Raw genomic sequence first — 23,884 nt, 5'->3', positions numbered from 1 at the left:
CCTGCGGCTGCGGCTCCCCCCTACCAGCGCGCACGGGCCGCACGGCCCTCCACACAGAGATGGGCCCCCCGGGCCCCTCCCCCGCCTCTTTAGGAGCAGAGCCCCCGGTCCCTACGCCACTGAATACTTGATCTACTTACATAACACATGCATTGTACTGTCCACGTTTTGATTTCAGTTAATTTTATATAGTAAATGAAGAGAATTCTGTTCCTGTTGGGAGCCATGTCTTTTACCAACAGTTTAGGCTAAATCCTGATGTCATTTCTGCCCTTTTATTTTTTTTTCTTCTCTCCTCCAATCGCTGAGTCACCTCAGCCTTGCTTGTATACACAAGTGAGCAGGGAATCGTGTTTCAGATATGCAGCTAGGCAGGGAAATAAATGGAAGAGGAGGAATATATTATAGATAAAAAGAACCCCCCTAACATGCAACTGTTTGGCACTGACTACTAAAAGGCCAGTGCTCTTTAAGTATGTGATAACTCCAAATCATAACAGCAGAAAAAGTTTGAAAGTTTTGAATGCAGGATTAGCATCTTTATCACTTAATACACTCAGACCAGTTGCTGTTGAAATAAGATTTTTATGGTGACAATCCCACTTTAAAGCCGCATCTACACGCGTAGATGCGGCGGCGATGTTCCTTATCAATCGAGCCGCTGATGCGGCTCGATTGATAAGATCCGACAGGACGGGTCTCCCCACCGCCGATTCCCTGCTCGCTCCCCGCGAGGGGACAATGGCAGGGAATCGAGCGGAAGATAAGCGGCGCCGGCGGGGAATCGAATCCGGGGGACGCAGAAGAGGCGAACCGGCGGCTAATCGAGCCGCTGGATCGGAGCCTCATCTACCCGTGTAGATGAGGCTGAAAGGTAAAGGAGAGACCAGGAGCTTAATTGGTGTAGTATCCTAGGGTAATTTGGGTGATAACAGAATTTGTTGGTATTTATACTCACAAAGGTGGTTTGCATGAGCCTACAGGCAAAACACCATCCCCACTCAGTTCTCCAGAGCTTCCAGGAATTGGGAGCATTTATTTACCTGCTATAGGTAATTTCCTATTATGTTAAAATATATACTAGGTTTTAGCATAATAGGATATAACCTACAGCAGGTAAATAAACACTACAGCACTTAAACATATTTTTAGACAATTTTAAAGTTCACACAATGCACTAATGAATAGAAATACTGGTATTTGGTGATAGTGAAGGTACTATCAATAAAGATGAATTTATGGTTTGAGGAATAACATTTAAGAGGAAATTATCAAGTATAGTATTGGAAGGATTTTCATTCATGAGACTATGACTGTGATTTAGATATAATTTTTTAAGCCTATTGTGGAATTATCTGTATTATTGACCTGAGGAAGCGGGGAAGGACCCATGAAATGCGTTGTCATTTGTATAACCATCCGTGAATAAAACCTTATCCAATATATTGGTGTGTCATCTGAAGAGGTAAGATACTTTTTATTTACCTAATAGTTAACAATACATACACTGGAAATAATGTAAAACAATTACGGTACAGTGAATAAAGCTTACCTTCTGCTTCATATAAAAGGTTTTCTTTGTGCTCTTTGTTTGTTCCTTTAGGGTCTCATCTTCATACGCCAATACATAATCAATTCGTCTCAGGTCATCATTGAAGTACAAAGATTCATAGTTTTGATTAAATTCTACCTAGGATGGCAAAAACAGTGTTTTTTAGGTTTGAGAAAATTCTATGAAGCATACAGAAATGTGCATTTCCCTGGAGGTCCTTGGGATATTTTTCAAATATTATCATCCTATTAAGGCTGTATTTATAACATTTATTACAACATGCTGCTTGAATGTCCAGCGATTTGTATAAAACAGTGCACCAATGATAACAACAGGAAGTCCACAAAAGGGCTGGGAAACTATTCGCTTCCTGACCTTTAACAAAAATAGCTCAGAACAGTCTGAAATCTGTTTTAAACTAAGAAAGTCTGGTATATAAGCTGAGCATGGTACAAGAATGTGAATGAATACAATCTCATGATGGGAGAGGTGGCAAAGGTTTGTGCTGGGGGATGTTCACTGTCAATATCTTATTTCGGATCATCTGCAATACCTTAAAGTGAACCTAAAGTCACCCCAAAAAATGAGAAACTCACCTGGGGCTTCCCTCAGCCCCCTGCAGACGATCGATGCCCTCGCAGCCCAGCTCCGATGGCCCAGGACCCGCCGGCGAGCACTTCCGGTTTGGCCGTCACCGGCCGACAGGCATGGGAAGGCGAGTGATTGTTCGCATTCCCAGCCTGTATATCGCCCCCTATGATGCTATTGCGGCCACTTTAGATTCACTTTAAAGGAGTTATCAGGCAAAAAAAAAAAAAAACGCGTTGAACCACTAACATGTAAAAATGTATGTGTTAATGTTCCTGCACCAGCGGGAATGCGTAAAAATGTACGCAATGCGGCCTGCCGACCCAGAGGTCGGCAAAAACTAAACTAGCTGACGGAGGGGGACCAGAGCAGCAGTGAGTGACTACGAGGGCACAGGATGGCTGCATGGGGCTGGTAGAAGCCCCAGGTAAGTGAAACTCATTTTCTTTTTTGCCTGATAACTCCTTTAAATTACAGTATAATCTCGTTGTAGTAAACTTGGATATAGTAGAAGTTTGGCTATAGTAAACTAAATGTCCATGTCTATTATAAGTATATGGGAGTAACAGCTGGTATAGTAAACCCAGATATAATAGAAGTTCAGTTATAGTGAACCTGTTTTTTTGTCCCGTGATATTCTGTATCAGGCTAGGAAAGTGGGCGGGCACATGCGTTGTCAGCTGGACACCAATGAGCGGGCTGGCAGCCACTTGTCGCCTGCTCCCTATCTGCACACTTGTCTGGGCCAGCGCGGATTGCTTCAAAAGCACCAACTAGTGCATGGGCTAAAGACCCCAAGCTGCATTTACTGGTAAAGACCCATATTTTCTGTGTAAGCTGCTGCATGATTACTGAGTGAATTGCCTGTCATCTGTGACTTACTTGCCCATGGCTGAAACACTACAGTATCATCCAGGCTGCACAGACATGAGGACAGAGGAGCACATTATTGGTACTGTACCTGCATAAACTGGTGAGACCTAGGTTTCCTGTGTAAGCTTTTGTATGATTATTGCATGCAAATCCCTGCATATTGAACACTGTGCATTTTGCTCTAGCTTTAACATGGTCTGTGCTCCCTTACTGAAGCATTGGAAAGAAAAATAGGACTCCCAATTATTGACTGAATTAAGATACAGTACTACAGCATACTTTATGTGCTTGATTAGGGAAATTTCTGATATAGTAAACTATGTGGTCCGGTCCCTTGGAGTTTACTATAAAGGGATTCTACTGTTCCAACAGATAGGTGGTGACAGATTTAAAAAAAAAAAAAAAGCATGCCTGCGAGACAGATTTCTCTTGCCCAGTCATGTAAAAGCAGCAGCACTTGCAGTAACACCAGTTCATCTAGTTTTCCAACATTTTCACCGGTACAGTGGCATGCTGTACAAAATATCTTTATGGCTGTATGAAACAAGGAGGCGTGGTATAGATTAGACAGCAGGGATGGTGAAATGTACCATACATTGGGTTATATGTAAAGGGGGGACAAAAGCTGTAGTTCAAAGGGGAGAGAAGGCAAAAGTGAGGAGATATGCAAAGGAGATCAAGCTGCAAATGAAGATGGAGGCAAGCACTACAGAGTGTTCTTGATTGATCAGCAGTTAAATATGATAAACATCAGCTATTAATAGGACCCTGTTTATTTAATGAAATAAGTTGTATAAGCGGTAAAGGTAACACTTTGGCAGTAAAGGTAACACTTCAGCCCGAGAGCAATTTTCACATATAGGCGCTACTCCCATAGGCGCTGCTCCCATTCATTTGCCAATAACTTTATTACTCCTTATCACAACTAAATGATCTATATATTGTTTTTTTCAGGACAAATTCGGCTTTTAGTGTGTGTTCATTTTGTTTAGTAATCACCTTATTTTCTATGCATTTTAAAGGGAAAATAAGGGGAAAAGATGAAAAAAAAACAATCTATTCCTCCATTTACATCCATTATAGCTTTAAATTAAACAGTGCTGACTAGAAGTTAAACCCACTAATTTTATTTGCTCATCCATCCTGGTTATTGCAACATTTAGATTATGTTCCTAGCACAATGTATGGAGAGAATATTGTATTTGGAAATAAAGGTGTCTTTTTTCTGTTTTGTGTTTTTTGCTTTCTCATTGTACACTGTCAATGATTACAAGGCCTTATTTTGAAAAATAATAGTAATATACCCTTATGGCATACATATTTAAAAAGCCAGGTTCCTAAGGTAACAATATATGTTGTTTCTTTCATATTCTGTCACTTTGTTTTCATTTTACAAGTCTTTTATTTTGGTACAGAATATGCAAAAATGTAATTTCTTTTGATTCAGTTTGTGACAAAAAAAAATACAGGAGACATGCGCCTCAATCCTAAAACTCTTTAAACTCTATTCAACTACTTATCACGGTTAAAATGATACCACATATGTCTTTTGTAGTGTTGCTAAAACTTTCCCAAGTTTGATCAGAATTCTGAAAATGACTTTTTACATTTGATTGAGTTTGTCCCTACCTATTTTTCATGTGACGTGTTCACAGATTTTAGACACACAAAAATGGATTCCACAACTCGTCACGGTTAAAATGATACCACATGTGCCTCAATTAGTAGCAAACTGGTGGTGCACTGTCCACAACAACACTGGACAAATATATTTGTCCAGTTGGGCTTAAGTGGTTAATTAGCCAACAAAACAAGGATATTCATCTACAGTATGCTATAATAGGAAATATTCATTGTGGCCAAGCCAACATATAGCTTCAAATCTTGGATCAACTAGAAGACGGTGACAGTGGTCTGATCAGAATAGACCGACCCTGTACTCAGTCTCACTTATACAGTTTATAAGCCAATAAACATTTTACTTACATAATATATATTATACAATTTGTCTATGTAAGTGAACTAACAACAGGTTTTACATAGCAATACCTGCTCGTGGGGTCCTCTTGATCATTTTTTTATAACAATGTTGATCTAAATATTGTTTAAAAACACCATTAGGAAATTTCACTTTGTGTATCAATGGGGCAGGCGATGATTAATTGATCAGTAGCAAAGCTAACAACTTGGAGTTTTTGCTCAAATCTAATCAAAATCAAATAGTGCAAGGCACTAAAATGATGTTCGTTTCTGATCAGTTTATGATCAGTGAGATGTTGAATATGGTGAATGATGGGTATCCTTTGCAGAGTGTAGAGTTGTCTTTACAGTTAGAAGTCTATGCAATAAAGATTTGTGGTGCCGAGATACAGACTAAACTGATGTGTTTATACAGCAGTGGGATACACTAAGGATCAGGCTGTTTTATAGTGTGCATGTTATATTGTGATAAGATCTCTTCCCCTTCCGGTGTGCACACGCTGCGTTTCCTGAACTCCACTAACTAAAGAAAGTGTAAGGACTTGTTACTACCATATGTGCATAGGTTTTCAGCACTCATACTTTCTACACATTTGCAATTGCATAGCCATGTGATTAGCCAAAAGAAGCCTAAAGGAGGTTCCCACTACGTCATACCTTTTGATGTGCTGTTTTTAAACACATTCTGAATTTCTCTCTGCTTTTGTGCACTTCCCCATTCAGTGTTTTGAAGTGAACATAAAATACACATGCAAATAATTCACTACCTTCTTCTGCACATTTGCAATGTTTGAGTAGGAGGAAGAAAATACTTAGGTTCTCTTTAATTAATAAGGCAGTGTACACTTTAGATAGATTTGTAGGCTTGGGCACACTGTGGTGCTGTAATACAAAGCAGGGGGCCATGCGTTTTACACTACAATGTACAATGCTACATTTGTTACTGTAATTAGGTCTACCAATTCTGTATTATGTACCAGCGCTTGTATTTTGTGTATACCATTGTCTGTATTGCTAAGTATCTACGTTTTGTTCTTTTTCTGATGGCACTTTATAAATCAACTAGCAGTCCCAAGCCCTTTTAAAAACGGGCTCTAGGTCTATTTTTTTTTTCCTTTAACTTCACGCCCACGTGCGCAATCTCGTGCGCGCGCGTGCACCCACCGTCCGCCCGGCTCACTGGCCCTGACCTCCAGTCCCAACTGCTGTCCGGGTCCGTGCTGCCCACATGCGCAGTAGCAAAAAGCACGGACCCAGCTACACAGGGACAGCGTCACGCAGGGACACAGGGGTTTATTATAGGAGGATAAGAACTACTTCTCACCACTGAATGCTGGAAGTAAACACCTACACTTTCCTAAACCTCACAACACAAGGCCCACACTCACTAAGCGATCTTCTCAAACAACTTTGCGCGACAGACTTTTCTTCCGTAATATTATTTAACGAAAATTCTTTAAACAAGGCATCATGATGCACACCACCTGCAGCGATCATTCGTTTTTGAACAAATGCCATGTCCGATTAAGTCATGGAGGATCGTTCCGATCCTCATCGACTTTCACAGGTTTTCCCACCATCTTGTAAACTATCGTTTACACGACCATTCATTTCATACGCTGCAAACAACACTTGAAGATTTGGCCAGGTGTAGGGGGATGATGGTTCGTCTGTGGAGATCCCCGATCAATCTGGCCATGATCTCCCAGTGGGTACTTAGCTTGAGGCTTATTTCAGACAGACAGTCGAGCCCCCACAAGTGCCATTCTGGAGCAATTCAAATGCACACAAATGGCAAAGTTTGGCAACGCTTGACAGATGGTAGTGTCACTATGCAGCAGAGAACTGCAGTAGCTACACACAGATGTGGTGGTGTGGGGGGGCTGTCTACTGCCAGTACCAAGCACTAACAAGAGCCTGGCCAGTGCACAAGATTATCTGGCAGGCGGTGTATTCACTGGCTTCAGCTGTTCATATGAATAAGACCTTAAGTGGGCCATACACGCATCAATTTTTTCGGACAGATTGACCACTCTAATCAAATCAGCTGGAAAAATGTAGCCCTCCAAGCGGAACAAATAATTTTAATTGATTTGCTGCAAAAATCAATCAAAATTGAGATTTAATTGGACAGAAAATGTTGGCCGATCAGACCCAGTAGGGAAGCTGCAGTAGATCAACCACTCATAGCATTACACTATATGAACAGTGCAACACTGTGATACAATAAATCATCAATAGATTACATGAAAGAATCTATTTAAAAGCAGTGTATGGCAGGATTTGATCCATTCAGATCAGAGAGGTACTAATCTGCTTGCCGCTTTGGGTGGCAATCTATATGTGTATGGCCATCTTTACCTTATGCAATGCTAGCTGGAGATTGACCTTTCAAACTGAGAAGGAGGCTCCAAAATACCAAAAACTGCATGTTGTGCAAGCACTTCTTTATAGCAAAGCTGAAGCTCGAAAGAAAAATGCAGATACTTACCTATGGCGATAGAAGGCTCTGAATCCTATAGAGCCTTCCCTGCCCCCCCCCCCCCCCCCCCCCCCTCTTGGTGTCCTGGTACCAGCACTATTGCAGGGTCTGGGAGCCCTTAGAAGGCTTCAGGAGAACTCGTAAGCACTCAAGTGCGTGCTTGCTCAATGCAGAGCCGCCCATCTTCAGGAGCACTTGGGGACAATAGGTCTCTCGAAGCCTAGAGAGGGTTCACAACTGGTTGATTATATACAACGCGGCTGACAGTACTGAAATGAAGGGGCCGAGAGGGGGCGGGGGAATGCTCTGTAGGATCAGAAATTACACACACACACATATATATATATATATATATATATATATATATATATACATATACATATATACACACACATACATATATACATACATACATATACACACACACACATATACATATACACACACACACACACACACACACACACACATATATCCTTTCCTCTCCATAGGCAAGTATCTGACTTTATTTTTTAGCTTTAGTTTCACTTTAAAGAAAATCTGTAACGAATTATCCTCCCCTAGGGGGTAATCACCTCGGGTGGGAGAAGCCTCCGGATCCTATTGAGGCTTCCACCCGTCCTCATCGGTCCCACGGCGGCAGGCGAAAATCCTCCCGGAGCGGCGGTGATGTAAATTTTTACCTCTGTGGCTCCAGCGCAGGCGCAGTATCCGCTCTTTCCACGGAGATAGGCGGAAATAGCCGATCTCCGTCGGGCCGCTCTACTGTGCGCCTGCGCAGTAGAGCGGACCAGACGGAGATCAGCTATTTCCGCCTATCTCCGTCAGAAGAGCCGAAACAGCGCCCCCGCTGGAGCCTGGAAAGGTAAATATTGAACAGGCTGTCGGATCTGTCGGGCCGGCTTTGAAGGGCTGCAGCGAGACCCCCGTGGGACAGAGGAGGACGGGGGAAGCCTCATTAGGATCCTGAGGCTTCCCCCTCCCAAGGTGAGTACCCCCCAGGGGCCGTTTTTCTTGTTAGTGTCTCTTTAAAGGACTTCCAAGGCAAACTACATAATCTATTTTTTTACTCACCTGGGGCTTCTTCCAGCCCCTCGCAGCGGCATCAGTCCCTCGCCCCAGCCCCGGTCCTCCTCGGCGTCCCCGCAGGCCCAGGCGCAATGATCGCGACCTCCCGGGGGGGGGGTTGACTCTTCTGCGCCTGTGCAGACACAAGTGCCCGCGTTTCCGCATCACCTGGCACATATTGCCGCTGCGCAGATGCAGACGACCCGTGCCTGCCGGCAGGGCACGGTCATTGCAGCCGGCCAGCAGGGACACTGAGGAGGTACGGGGCTGCGGCGAGGAACTAATGTGGCTGCGAGGGGCTGGAAGAAGCCCCAGGTGAGTAAAAAATAGATTATACAGTTCGCCTTGGAAGTCCTTTAACCAGAAACAGTTGGTTTGTGAGGCAACTAAAACGCCAAATTATGTTTCGCCGCAGTACACAATTCAACAATATTTGCACAAGGCTTTTTTTCAACAGGACCTAAAGTGCACAAGCAATTCTGTGTAATAGGACTGTTCTCTGACAGTCACAAGCACATATGTACTTACCATGTCTGCAACACGACTTCTCGGTACATTGTCTTGCACAGAACCATACATAGGCAATATGGTTTGTTCCATTTCATCCGAAACTATGGGAAAAAAAATGTGAGACTTAATAACTGAATTTAAGATGTCAAGCCTAAATAGACAGTATTTACAGAGCAAAATTGCACACAACTTCCATTTAGACACGTTAGATGTGCAGAAAAGCTTTTGGAGGGCTTTCTATAACACCAGCACCAAATCATTTTCCAAATCTTTCCAGTCTTTTTATACCGATCCAGGTTTTTGGATCTGAAATATTCTAAAAGTGTTCCCATTATATCTTGTATGATAACAGCAAAAATAGTAATATACTGCTTTAATCTCATGAATCTATATAAATAATTATTACGGCTTGCTTCAGGATTCTCTCTTCTCCAGAGGGTGGGTCAATCAAGTGTGAACAAGGTGGCACTCAAAGTAGGATGAACAATAAATACAAGACCACATTTGGGTTTACATGAGAAGGCAGGACTTGCAGTTCACAGGTAATTATTCAATCTACCAAAAAACATCTGAGGCAGTAGAGGTCAACTCGATTTTTGAAATTGAAAAGCTTAGTTGCAAAGCTATTACTGGTAATTTGTGAGAATCTACATCATTGTTTTCAGAATTTGCCACATATAGTTTTGGGCTGTAATACTTTCCAAATAGGAGAAGAAGAATGAAACTTCAGACTTCCTTTAAGATAGTTTTCCAGCAAACATTAGATACAAGTATTAACACAGCAGAATTTTACAAAATACACACACTAAGTGATTCTTTACACTTACATATCAAACTCTTCCAGTCCTTAAATGAGAATATCTTGTGCATTTCTATGCCTCTGTGTAAGGAGCAGTGCTAACTCTCAATCGCAATTTGCTTATAGCTTAGTGTCTTCTTGTCTGAACCAAAGTAAACCGAAGTTTATGCTTACTACTTCTTTTCACAAGGAAATACAAATATTTGCTTTACACGAGAAGCTACAGCAAATATATGAAAAGAAATGTGACTTGCCATTAAAGGAAAGCGACCTATAGTAAATCTTTCTCCAGCTTGCCAACAGGAAACTGAAAATTGATTGGCTGCAGTGGGTCAGGTTGGCTGTAGACAGTGGTAGACAGTGGATTCCCATCAGCATTTCCCAAACCGGTCACCTCCCATCAGTAATACACGTTTGGCTACAGTCACAGTGGGGCATTGCAGTGCATTGTTTTAACAGGTTGAGTGGAGCATACTTTGTATGCACCGCACACACACAATACAACTTTTTCCCTCCATTGTCTTGTGATGCTGCTTCTGCAGCAAATGCAACACAACACCACACTGTGAACCAAACCTTTATGCCCACAGAGGTAGTTAATCCACATTGCTCAGACAAGTTACCCTCATCAGTGCATACGTGAGGTTATCTAGAAAGCATGTTGATGTAATTGGAAGAAAGATTTGAAAAACATATAACTTAAGAACTTGTTGCTCTGCACCTCATAGTTTAGCTGAGAAAAAGAGACAGGGGTGTAAGACAGTTATAAGGGCCTGCTCCTTCCCGCAATATTGCATCAGGCCACTAAATTAGGGGCACAATATGGCCACTTTTCTAGCAATTTCAAGATTGTCACAGCTCTATGCACCATTTACTGTATGCCAAAAGTAAATGTTTAATCCTCTGGATGAAAGGAAGGTGAGCAAACAGACAGCACAGCCAAATAGTGCCGCTGCCTATGCAGTGGAAGTGCGTAGACTTAGGACACTGGCATATGCACCCCTCCTAACAAAAGCAGCAAGATTAGTCTGCACTGTACACTCCAGAGATTTAAACAAGATTCATTGCAAGTCGTTTATAAAGAAGTACATCTGTAACATAGACCCTCTTTTCAGGGTGAAAGTGTACCCCTTCTACACAGTATCTAACACTGAAGAATGGGTACATTTTGCCCCTGAAATGTTTGTCTGTATTACAGATGTATTCCTATGTGAATGACTTGCAATAAACCTTCTTGGTTACATCTCTGGAGTGTGCGGACTTAATCTTGCTGCATAGTCCTCTGGATGATTTGCTTACAGTGTCTGCTTTATATCAGGGATCTAATTGACATTTATTAGCTTTCAGAAATTGGTCTGTGCACTGTGTGCCTGAGTCCTGTGTGATTAAGAATCTGCAGTGTACAAATTACACAATTCAGTTAGCAACATAACATGGAATTCTCTCCAAAAGCACTGACATCACTTGCAAGAGGAATGCAAACTTAAAGCGGTTTAACACCCAGCATTACAACTTTGCTTTAAAAGATTGCTTACAGCTTACAAACTATTATGCCAGATTTTTTTTTAAGCAGAAATTCACTGAATGGGTTAAACATGACATTTTAGTGTTGGATTTAACTAGGAATCCGCATCCGTTCTTATCTGTAGTTGCAAAATGTATCTTTATTTGGAATACAAATAGACCTTTGAAAAGCCTGCCGGGGAAGCCCTCTTTGTTCTCTCAGAGCAGTGTTTGTTTGTTACATTGTAGATAGATACATTTGTAACTAAACAAGCAAGCATGGAGGAGAATTTCTAGCTAAATGCAGCACTAAAATGTCATGTTTAATCCATTCAGTGAATTTCTGCTAAAAAAAAAATCTGGCATAATAGTTTATAAGCTGTAAGCAATCTTTTAAAGCAAAGTTGAAATGCTGGGTGTTAGACCACTTTAAGGGGCCCATACACCTAACTATTTTCCCGCCGATATACAGCTGTTTCGATCACAGTGATCGAAATGGCTGTGAAATCGCCGCGCACACCGCTGACAGTACGATCAATTTGCGCCCGAAATCAATCGTTCCCGTCGATCCATCCGTGCGGAAGATTCTTCTCGGTCGCCGGCGGGTCGGGAGTGCGGCGTTCGAATGCCAGACGACCGACGCAATATAGTGGGTATACATTACCTGCTCCGGCCGGCGCGAATCCCCGCTGTCACTGCTGTCTTCTCCGCTCTGGTCTGGTCTTCGGCATGCTTCACTTCTCCCTGCCCGGCAGGAAGTTTAAACAGTAGAGGAAGAAGTGAAACATGCCGGAGACCAGACTAGACCAGAGCGGAGAAAACAGCAGTGACAGCAGGGATTCGCACCGGCGGAGCAGGTAATGTATGCGGGGGGGGGGAGGGGGGAGGGACGGCAGCACCACCACTTCCACCACGTATTGTGAACGGTTTCAGGCTGAAATCGGTTCACAATCTGTTTGCAGTAAAGGTGGCCATACGATCCCTCTCTGATCAGATTCGATCAGAGAGGGATCTATCTGTTGGTCGAATCTGATGGCAAATTGACCAGTGTATGGCCACCTTAAGATAAGGGCTCCTGACCATTACACCACCCAGGCACCTCAGGTTAAGCAGGCAGAAGCAGTCCTGCTGATCCTCTGCCTCTAATCCTGGGTACACATGGTACGATTTTCCGCTCAATAGATGGATCCGATAGATAATATCCAGCATGTCCGATATTCCTTCCAATCGATTCTGCGTTCCATTTCTTATAGAAGTGAATGGAGATAGATAAGAAAAAACGAGCGGAAGATAAGAGAATTGAGTGCAAAATCGAGTGCAGAATCGAGAGGAAAAAACTAACGGGTGGAAAATCGTACTGTGTGTACCCAGCATAATAAGCCATAGACCTCGAACAAGCATGCAAATCAGATGTCTATGACAAATCTGACAACATTACCTGCATGCTTGTTTCAGGTGTGCGATTTAGGCCCTACTGACCAAAAAGACTAGCAGGATAGCCGGGCAACTGATATTGTTTAAAAGGAAATAAATATGGTAGCCTCCATAGGTCTCTCACCTTGAGTGCACCTTCAGGCTGGGAACACACTAGGCAGTTCAGAAAACGTAGCATTTTGCTGCATAAGCGTTTGTGCGTTTTTAATGTGTTTTACGTGCATTTGCGGTTTTTCCCACACATGCATTTTTCTTGCGTTTTGCGTGTGTTTTAATGCGTTTGCATATATAAAATTGCATATGCGTTTTGTATGCACTTTGCATGCTTTTTTATGAGTTTTATGCAAATCACTAGGAAGTCAACAGGAAGCGGAAATACATCAGACTCATCAAAATCAATACTCAAAATCAAACTTTTTTTTTAAATGCATATAAAAAACGCATGCAAAATGCATACAAATCGCACTCAAACGCAATACCTCTGCATCACCATTGACTTTCATAATGTGAGTTTTTAAAAAATATGCAACAAAACTAGCGTTTTTAAAAGCACACATTGCAGAACACAAGCATGTGCGTTTCTTCATGCGGCGCATTGACTTGCATTATGTGCGTTTTCGCTGCATTTTCTGCAATGCTAGCATTTCTGCCTAGTGTGTTCCCAGCCTCAGTCATGAAAATTGAGCAGTACATTTAAAATGTACCAAAGCTTAAAGGAAAGGTTCAGGGAGGGTGGGTATAAAATAAAAATCAATTTCCACTTACCTGGGGCTTCCTCCAGCCCGTGGCAGTAGTTCTGCGCCTGCGCAGTAGAGCCTGGAGGACGTCTGATGACGTCAGAGCGCCGGCGTGGGACGCAGAAGTTCCGGGCCTTGGAGCGCAGAAGAGCCCGAACTGGCAGCCGGCCTGGCCAGGTCGGGTCGGCCACCGGGAGCCTGCGGAGCGGCGGCGAGGGCACCTCCTGCCTGCCACGGGCTGGAGGAAGCCCCAGGTAAGTGGAAATTGATTTTTATTTTTTACCCACCCTCCCTGAACCTTCCCTTTAAATCCAGCAGCTACAATTTTACTGAAATTTTACTGAAATTGTTTCCATTGGAGTGTGCAATTGTAGCTACATAATATAGGTTATGTACCATCAGACACCAGTTCCTTTCTCAACACACAAACAGTGAACAATGCTATAGTTTCACCTCTAGTATGCTTAGCTCCTGTGAGTGTATCATTTCCCATCCAGGGGCAGTCCTGGGGGAGTGGACGGGGATGAAAGACCTCCCTGGTGCATGAGCACCTGTGTGAACATGTTCTGCGTTGGCATAACAGCCCCCAGGAATCACTCAAAGGCGGATCGTTCAGAAACAGCCTTATCAGTCCGCCGACAGCGCGTACACACGCGCATACTGTCGGCTAAACACCGCCCAGTGGGAGGGTCCGGCAGACCCGTCGAAGCTTCTGGTACGGAGCGTGTACTAGCCTTTACAGTAAAGAGCTTATTTCTAGATATCCCTGAATATTAGACCTACCCCCAAAATAGGCCCTAGCATGACTTTTTTTCAAGATTTTTGAGTAAGCTCGAAATATAAGCTCCAAAAATAAGCCCTAGTTGCAGTTCATAAAAAAAGTCAATTTACATATTGTCCAGGCAGCTACAGTATACATGTAAAATACAAGATCAATTGACAATAGAATGCAGTAAAACAGATAGTCCAGTCACCAAGGAAAGCAGACGCCAAAAGAATTGTACTGAAGTCCCCACGAAACCCAAATCAACAAGGGTTGCCAAGTGGTTTTATATGTAAAAAGGTAATAAGTGTCAATTATGAGAAATTCATGATGGAATTTAGGGTTTGGAGAGTTATGATGAGGTTTCCATATGTAATGACATGACTATGTTTGAAAAAAGGAGCAAAAATTAACATAAGACCACGTCTTATTTTTGGGAGAAAAGCAGTAATGGCAAAAAAAGTTTTCCTACTTGCGCAGATCCTGTCCTCTAGTTTTCTGCACAAGATTGGGGACAAAAATCTCATCTGCCAGGCTTTTATATTGCCCTGATGTATTTATACAATAATTAGTTCCCTCTAAGGCGTCTTTTCTCCACACTAAATAACACTAGTTTATCCAACCTTTCCAGGTAAGGGAGACCTTCCCTCTCTCGGATCAATTTTTTTTATATCTCGTCTCTTTCTCCAAAACTCCAATGTCCTTCCTGTAATGTGGCTCTGTGGCTGTGACCAAACTCTACTCATAGGAGATGCTTTTCAAATGTAAATTAAATGTAAAAGCTTGAACATAAAATCTCTAAACGAACAGTAAGCTGTTTATGCAAGGCCTTGCTTAACATTCATTATTATTGTTCTTTTTATTTATAGAGAGCCAACATATTCTGTCGTGCTGTACATCCAAACTATGTCAAAATGTTCCTAAGCCAGGTGGACCCCCAAGAATTAGAAGTGCAATAAAGTATCTCCTCCCCAATGTCATGTTTCTCCAGCAAGGAGAGAGAAAGGAGTAAACAAAACCTTCTTTACTATCCTTTCCTTACTGTCAGAAACAACCAGACAGAAGTTATAAATACTAGTTATTGACTGTCAGAAACAAAAATAGAAGAATAGGATCATAGACGCAGATTTTTCAAACAGGGGTAAGCACAATGCAGCTTGTTTACATATACAGGTAATAGCTTCTACTGTACACAGGAAAGAAGCAACATGCCAGTGTTATAAAAGTTTTGGCAGGTATAAAAGGTCTTGTATGTTACATACTTTCAATCAGCAAGATTGTTATATGCAAATTAGAGGCAGAGGAGTTGGAGGATGTTTAGTTAAAGAGAATCTGTATTGTTAAAATCACACAAAAGTAAACATACCAGTGCGTTAGGGGACATCTCCTATTACCCTCTGTCACAATTTCGCCGCTCACTGCCGCATTAAAAGTGGTTAAAAACCGTTTTAAAAAGTTTGTTTATAAACAAACAAAATGGCCACCAAAACAGGAAGTAGGTTGATGTACAGTATGTCCACACATAGAAAATACATCCATACACAAGCAGGCTGTATACAGCCTTCCTTTTGAATCTCAAGAGATCATTTGTGTGTTTCTTTCCCTCTGCATCTCTCATGCACTGAAGTTTCAGGCTCCTCTTTTCTTCCTGCAAACAGTTTTGCTCTTGTCTGTAATTCCTCACTATGTGAAAGCCCAGCCAGCTCAAAGGACGATTTATCCAGCTTGTAAAAGATAAGAGAGAAGAGAGAAGCTGCTCTAATCTAAATAACACACAGGAAGTGTGCATAGAGGGGCCTGGAAGGGGGAGTTCATAGCAGAACCACAACACTGAAGAACTTGGCAGCCTTCCAGACACAGGCTGACAAGTCTGACAAGAGAGAGATAAGTTGATATATTACAGAGACTGTGATAGTACAAAGTGCTGCAGTAAGCCAGAACACATTAGAATAGCTTTTGGAACTTGTAGGATGATAAAAAAACAGGATGCAATTTTTGTTGGAGTCTCTTTAAACCAACTCCACAACCCTGCTTAGAACAAAAATTAATTCGGACAGGCAAATATGATTTTTAACATACATACATACATACATACAATTACACACTAAAAGACATGTAGGTAGAAAAACTCAGTCTTGTAAAAGTAATCCCTTTTAAAAAAAATTAGAAACATTTTTAACACTAAAAGACAGAATGCATCATGTTAATTTGCAATTGTGCCCTTGCACTAAATCTACAAAATGTACAGAACTTTCCATTTGCAGTCTGCTATAGGGTTTAGTGGTTAATTGGATAATTGATTCATTCCTGAATTAGAAACTTTCTAATGTTTCTATTAGTTAATAAAGGTCACAGACTGGAGAGTGGGAATCTCCCAGGATTCCATGCTCTAATAATTAACTGTTATTTATGTGCATTATTGCAGTATGCAGCTGGAAGCCCCCAGGGAAGAAACATAAATACTCTGTTTTCCCTGCTTAAGTCTGGACATTTATTAATTTTTCCACTGGAGAGGATTACAGGATTGATGAGGACTACCTAGCATTTTCACTTTGCATGACTAGTGTCCCAGGGAGTAGTTGAGCTTTCCATTAGTTTTTATGGGTTTCTTTCCACATCACAATACAAATTCAGCCGAATTGGTTCTTCCATCCACACATGCAAAAATAACCCAAAACTGGCGCTAGACAATGGTGGGTACACAACAGCAGTATGCCAGGGTCACACCTGGCGCCTTTGTCACAAAGGCATTAGGTGTGACCCTGACATACTGCTGTGTACTCCTACCCTTACTGCCTGATGAAGCGGGTATAGGCCTGCGAAACACGTTGTGATTAACCCTTGGAGTGTACCAATAAATATACCTTGTTGAATACACAGCTTGTTGTGTCTGCTTAAAGGAGGGAAGTCCACCACTGCCTCCTAAGCACTTTTAAATATTGATTTTATTCTTTTGGCACCTCTGTTCAATCTACAATACGTTATACATCCATCCTTGGTGGTGGGGGGATACCCCTTTTTTCTTCACGTCTACAGAGAGCGACTTCTTAATCCTGAGTGAGGACAGGTTAATCTCCTCACATGCCTATACAGTGGTTGCCTGGAGATAACCCTGGTTTGTGAGTATACATTTTACTCTCTCATCATATCAATTGCCTTGACTTACTACACTATATTGGGCTCTTGGTTCTCTTTTCACATAAACCAAAACTTTAGGCCCCTTTCACACCACAGAATTTTTGTGCGATTTCCGTTTTTTTGCGTTCACCACACATCTAATGCAAGTCATTGGCATCAAATTTGACTTGCTTTGTACGAATTTTAGCTTCTGAATTTTCTGCATAAAAAAAAAAAAAAATGAAATCCAGCCTACATGTATGCTTTTTTTCCCACCACACATGCAAATCGCATACAATGCACGTCAATGGAAGTAGAAATGTTGCAAATATTTGCAAGTGAATGTTAAGATCATTACATACAATTTCATGCAAATTAACTTCATTGGTGTGCATGGAAAAAAATTGGATGCGAAAAATCACAAAACACAGAATTGCAGATACATAACAGAAACGTGGAAAATGCAGACAAAAATCCCAAGGATAAGAAGCTATTGGATTCTGGTAGGTATGAATGCCCCTGGCTCACAAACCCTCTAGCCAGTGTTCCCCTCAGGCTGTTTTAGCCAGGTGCTTCACCCGGCTAATTTTGGTGAGCACCTGGCTGTCATCGGCTCTCCTCCTCATGCAGTAAGCAGAGTTGCACCGACTCTACATTCCCCTGTCGCACCCCACCCGGCTCCTTTTTCATACCCCCCGGCAGGAAAAAAAGTCTGGGAAGAACACTGCTCTGGCTATCAGGATAGCCTGCATTCTTTGGGCAATCGGTTGTTTTACTAGAAGATCTGGACATAGCAAAGGGAATTACTAAACAAAATGAATAAATCTGCTCGTGGAATGTATTTTTATATATTTACTCAGCTCTAGGTAGGATTGCTCTGTCGTTTCAAGTAGTCCTTTGAAGTGCACTACACAACTGCAATGCATATTGAATGTTATACTTACATAAAAGAGATGTATTGGCACTTCATTCTGAATTGCAGTGGAATCATGAAAGTCCAGTAAGTAAATGTTGTGTTTCTTTCATTCCATCTGTGACTTCTGCTTTCTAAAGCCACACAGAACCTTACACTAATAAGGCATGACATAGTGTGAACAGCAATTGGTTACTGTGGTCCCAGGAGGTAAATGCAAATACAACTGCACACGCAAGCTTGTTATTGCATTACAGTCATCTCTACACAGTGCAGTTGTGTTCTTTATTTTTAATGCCTGGAAGAGCTTGTACTATTTGCATAAAAGGTTATAAAAAGTTACAGAAAGTTAAGCTAGCTATACATGTTGATAATGGCCCAATATCGCATTTAATTGATCCCTATCCAATCAGAAAATCGATAGAAAAGAGATCAATTTTCTACCACGTTGCCCACTACATCTCAGTTATAGTTAGACAGAAATCTATCAAGAATCATTCAAACTGCTGGCATTGATCTACTCAATGCAATTCAACACTATCTGCCACTCCCCTGCCCACTTACTTGCAGACTGCCCAACAGGTCTGTTGAACGTTTAAGATGGGTACACACATCCAGTTTTGATTATCCAATGACAGTGTAACGATCGGTGAAGCACAGAGAGGATCTGATTACCGGAGATCTGCAGTATCACGGGGAATACAGATGTATACCAGATTATAAGTGATCTGCAGTATCACCGATAATCGGATATACCAGCTAACCTCTGTTCACCTGAGTAGAGTGTAGTGTTTGGTGTAACAGTGACACTTTAGAGGACTAGGCCTCAGAGCAGTAAGGAGTACTGCACGGATACCTTCCGCAGACCCGGACTCTCCAAGACGGGAGGAGTTGGGCTGACAGCAGGAAGGATTGTCTGAAAGTAACCCTCAGGAGAAAGGGTCGCTAACAGAGCGAGGAACCGCCTCTAACGGTAAGGTCGGTTCTCGAGGTCGGACAAGCCAGGTCGTACACACACGGACAGATACAGTACAAGATCAGGAGGCAAAGGCGGAGTCTAAGTACAGGCAAGGTTCGGCAATGGGGTATCAGATATATCGAGGTACAAAATCAGGAGGCAGAAGCAGAGTCTAGGGATGAGCCGGGGTTCGGCAACAGAGTATCAGAAATATCGAGGTGCAAGATCAGAGTTCAGGAGGATAGTCAGGCAGGCAGGAAGTCATAACAGATAATCACAATCAAACTAGTACTTTAAGCTATCAACAGAATCTAGCTAAGTGTAGGATTACAGCTCCAGCTGGTCCCGGCACACTTGCGGATCTGACTACGGATCTGGGTGCTCCCACGTATGTGATCGCAACGCCAGACACCAGGGGAATGACCAGCTAGCAGTATATATACACCTGTACCTCTCCAGCACCTCCCACGGTGCTGGACCAATGAGTAGTGGAACCAGAGTCAGCTGACCAGCCTGGTCAGCTGACTACTTCTGGCTGTCATATAAACCCTGCCTGAGTGCGCACGTCACTCTAAATCTAGAGGGACTACGTGTCCCAGCCACACCAGCCCCGCTCTGCGGTACCTCCGCAGCGGGGGCATGCGAGCTAACCGCCGCGTCTGACGCTGCGGTTTCTCCGCGCTCCGTTGAGCCCTGCACAGAGACAGCCGCCTCATACTGAGAGGAGGCGGCTGCTTCTCCGTGTGTGGTGCCATTGTGCGCGGAAAGAGCCGCCTGCTGCTGGCTCATGGCGGCAGCTCTTCCGCGTTTTCTCACAGACAGGTGTAAAGATCTCCTCTGTGGGGTATGTTTTGTCTTCAGACACTACTGCAGCCAGACTATGCTGGCTGCTGTTTGCAGAGTTTTTCTGACATTCACAATGAGTGATCTGTCCATTTGCATCTCATTCGCATTCCATTGTGGTATGGCTTGTTATTCTGAATCCAAGTGCTATGTTGTTTGCATGGAGATGCAGGCTAAGTGAATGCATATTGCTGCCTTGTCCTTTTACAGGTCTGTCTCTAATTGGTGCGTTCAACCATAAATGTCACTTCCTGAGTCTGCTTCCCCGCCCGACATTTTGTTAGTCTTTGTACTGCAAATCCTGGGTCAGACTTTAGTTAGATCCTAGTGCACGTGTCGAACTCCAGGCCTGGAGGGCCAGATCCATGCCAGTGTTTAGGATGGACTGAGACAGAGGAATGTGTTCTACCTGATGGACCACACCTTTCCTTATTCAGACCTATCAATTCATTTGAGCTGTATCAAAAATGTGTGAGGATCTCGGCCCTCGTAGGACCGGTTTGACATCCCTGCCCTAGTGCATTGAACCCGGCAGGACCCCGGCCTATTTGCACATAGCTAGAGTTATTGTATATTATCGTGTATATTGTAATTGACCTTTGATAGCTGTAATCAGTAGTGTATTACATATCAATTGTATTTTTCTGTGTATGACTTCTTGCCTGTCTCTGACTGCTCCTTCTGCCTCGCGATTCTGTACCTCTGCTTATCTGACCTTGTTGCCGACTTCTTGCCTGAAACTTTACTCTGAGCCTGTATTACGACTCTGTACCTCTGTCTGCTCGGTTGTTGCCTACCTGATCTGTCTAACTATTCTCACTCACCAGCGGGCCCTCGCCACTGGAGAGGTTACCGCTGAGCCTCTATCAGCAAGTTACTGTTTGCACCAATCACTACACATACTGGTGCCTCTGTTATTTTCATTATTGTATTAGTGTGTTCAACTCCTGTTTGTTTGAATACTCTGCCGCCAGTGGGCTCCCCCCACTGGGTCTACCGTCTTAGTGGCGTTCGCCACTTTACTGTGCACTAAACATATGTATTTCTCACAAGAAATAAAGTATACTGACTTGTTATGTCCTGTTAAGGTATTGCACATTGTTGCATTCGCATTGAGCAATTTCTGTCTGGCATCTGTGGATGCTCTGTGAATGAATGTCTGTTCCCTCAAAGTCTGCTATCAGTTTGACAGACATTCATCTGATCTATTGCAGATCTGTTCCTGTCTTGTTAATGTATTGCTCATTGCTGCATTCGCATTGAGCAATTTTTGTCTGATCTGTGGACTGTTCAGAGGATTTGTCTCTCTGTGCTCCACAGCTCCACCTGCTGGATGGGTTTGTTCCTCCACAGGTGTGTTCCACCATTGCTGGGCTCCTCTGTCTGAACGCTTGTGGAGATCTCCTTAGAGTCAGCGTACACACTGTGCGCTGACCGGGGAGATCGTTCCCGCAAACGTTACAACAGGCTAATGCTAATTTTTACACATCCATGTAGTATAACGGCCAACAGATTTTAAAAACTATGAATATATTGTGTATGTAAGCTCTCATATTATATGGAAATGGTACTATTGGTCATTCAAAATTGGACGCGTGTATGCAACAGCCCACAATGAACTAATAGTTGATCGATCAAGCATGTTGATGGCATTACATTTCCATCAGATTTGATCAAGGTGATGAAACTGGCTAATATGCTAGGTACACACAATTAGATTGTTTTGGCAGATTTACTGCCAGATGGATTATTTTCAACATGCCTGATCTGATTTCTGATCGATTTTCCATTCACTTCTATGGAAAAATCAATCGGAAATCAAATAGGACATATTGGAAATAACCAATCTGGCAGTAAATCTCATCGTGTGTACCTAGCATAAGAGAAAAAAAAAGATATGTGTGGCCATCTTTAGTCTCTGGATAACCTTATAGACATGACGTATAGTAACAGCAAATATGGTAAGCTTAAGTCTGTCCACGGAGATATTTACCATAGAAGCTGGACAAAGAGTAAAATGATGGAGGATCACCAGGATTGTATGTAGTGGAAAAGCCCTCTAAAGCAAATGACTGCAAGGAACATTACTGCCTTATTGGAGCTTGTTAACACTTAATTTAAAAAGGAAGGCCGTAACATAAATGCAGGAAAGCGAATACAGAAACGCAAATACTTTCTTTTTGCTGTTGTAGGCCAGGAATAAAGCCAGAGATCTGAAAGAAAAGAGGAGCGCTCTACAGTGCATTAACCAAATTTTAAAGGACAACTGTAATGAGAGGTATATGGAGGCTGCCATATTTATTTCCTTTTAAAGAGAATCTGTACTATAAAATTCTTAAAATACAAAGCATACCATTCTATTCATTATGTTCTCCTGGGCCCCTCTGTGCTGTTTCTGCCACTCTCTGCTGCAATCCTGGCCTGTAATTGCCAGTTTTAGGCAGTATTTACAAACAAAAGACATAGCAAGTGATACGCTGAGAGGAGCTCAGTGTGTGAGTCATACAGAGTGTGTAGGGGGGCTGGAGAGGGTGTGTATAGCTTCTATCCAATCACAAGCAGCACAGCACATTCCAGCCTGACTGCCTGAACCCGACAGAGCCGACAGAGGAAAGAAGATAGATCATATAACAGAGATAATACAGAGCACATTAGAACAGGTATAGAAACTTATAGGATATAAGAAATAAGGATGAAAATTTTAAGCAATTCTAGTTGCCTGGCTGGCCTGCTGATCCTCTGCCTTAAATCCTTTAGCCACAGACCCTGCACAAGCAGATTAGGTGTTTCTGACAGTATTGTCAGATCTGACAAGATTAGCTGCATGTTTGTTTCTGGTGTGATTCAGGCACTACTACAGCCAAATAGATCAGCAGGGCTGCCAGGCAACTGGTATTGCTTAAAAGGAAATACATGACATCTATATTCTTCTCACTTCAGTTATCCTTTAATCAATTGCGACAAAAGCAAAAAAAAAAAACTAAAAAAACAAAACAAAAAAACTTACAGGATATAAAATACAATTGTGCGTATCACAACCTGTGAAGTCTGAATCCTTCTTCACCTGTGTCCATCTCTCTTTTACACTGTGGCCAGCATCATGGGCATCTCTGTGTCAGTGTGACTGGAGTGAGCATTGAAGGAGAGAGGTAGGGAGTGAGCAGTGAGGGTGGGCCAGGCATGTCCAAAGACCAGCCCGGCCCGCCAAGCCTTTTTTGGTGGCCCTCAAAGCTCTCTACAGTCATTCATTCCATGCGGCCTGCAGGTTGTAGCTGTGGTGCTGCATACAGAGGCCACCTTGTGTCACTGCTCTGCCTCCCCCTGTGCTCACCTGCAGGTTATCAGGCACCACAGTAGCAATAGCAGACACCACTGATTGGCAGCTGTTACTATGCCAACAACAATAACAGCCGCCGATTAACAGCTACCACTGGACTAACTGCGCATGGTATATGGGTTATTTCCTGTTGAAATATTTTATTTGACAGAATGTCACAGGCAATCAGCAAAAATTGTGTTTTAATTTCACTAGTTCGGCCCCCAAGCACACTCAAGAATGGCAATTTGGCCCTTGGTCGAACACCCCTGCTCTAATTCTATCCCTTGCCTCTCAAGGGAGCTTTGCAGCATTCATTTAAAAACTAGCTGTGCCAGGGGCAAGACATTAGGAAACTATAAGCTGTAGATTTTAACTCTTTCCCACTCTACAAAAAAATGTAAAAGTCTTCTTTTGTATCTGTGCGCCTGTCTGGCTTTAGCACAGA

At 42.6% G+C, this 23,884-nt stretch overlaps 1 protein-coding gene across 11 annotated transcripts in view; it reads right to left on the bottom strand.

Annotated features, from left to right (window-relative positions):
* Window positions 1–23,884, bottom strand: part of ANO6 (anoctamin 6) — a 176,952-nt gene that overhangs the window by 77,274 nt on the left and 75,794 nt on the right. For 7 of the 11 annotated variants that reach the window (XM_068276583.1, XM_068276586.1, XM_068276577.1 and 4 more), the window contains exons 2-3: window positions 9,072–9,154; window positions 1,553–1,690 (exon numbers count right to left, since the gene is read on the bottom strand). In XM_068276583.1, coding sequence (XP_068132684.1) covers window positions 1,553–1,690; window positions 9,072–9,143 — 210 coding nt within the window. In that variant the 5' untranslated portion in view covers window positions 9,144–9,154. The other 4 variants (XM_068276584.1, XM_068276581.1, XM_068276582.1 and 1 more) reach the window with 4 other exon arrangements.

Source organism: Hyperolius riggenbachi, chromosome 3 (assembly GCF_040937935.1).
Source record: "Hyperolius riggenbachi isolate aHypRig1 chromosome 3, aHypRig1.pri, whole genome shotgun sequence".
NCBI lineage: Eukaryota > Metazoa > Chordata > Amphibia > Anura > Hyperoliidae > Hyperolius > Hyperolius riggenbachi.
Note: the sequence above shows the minus strand (reverse complement) of the source record. Positions and strands in the feature narration are given on the sequence as shown.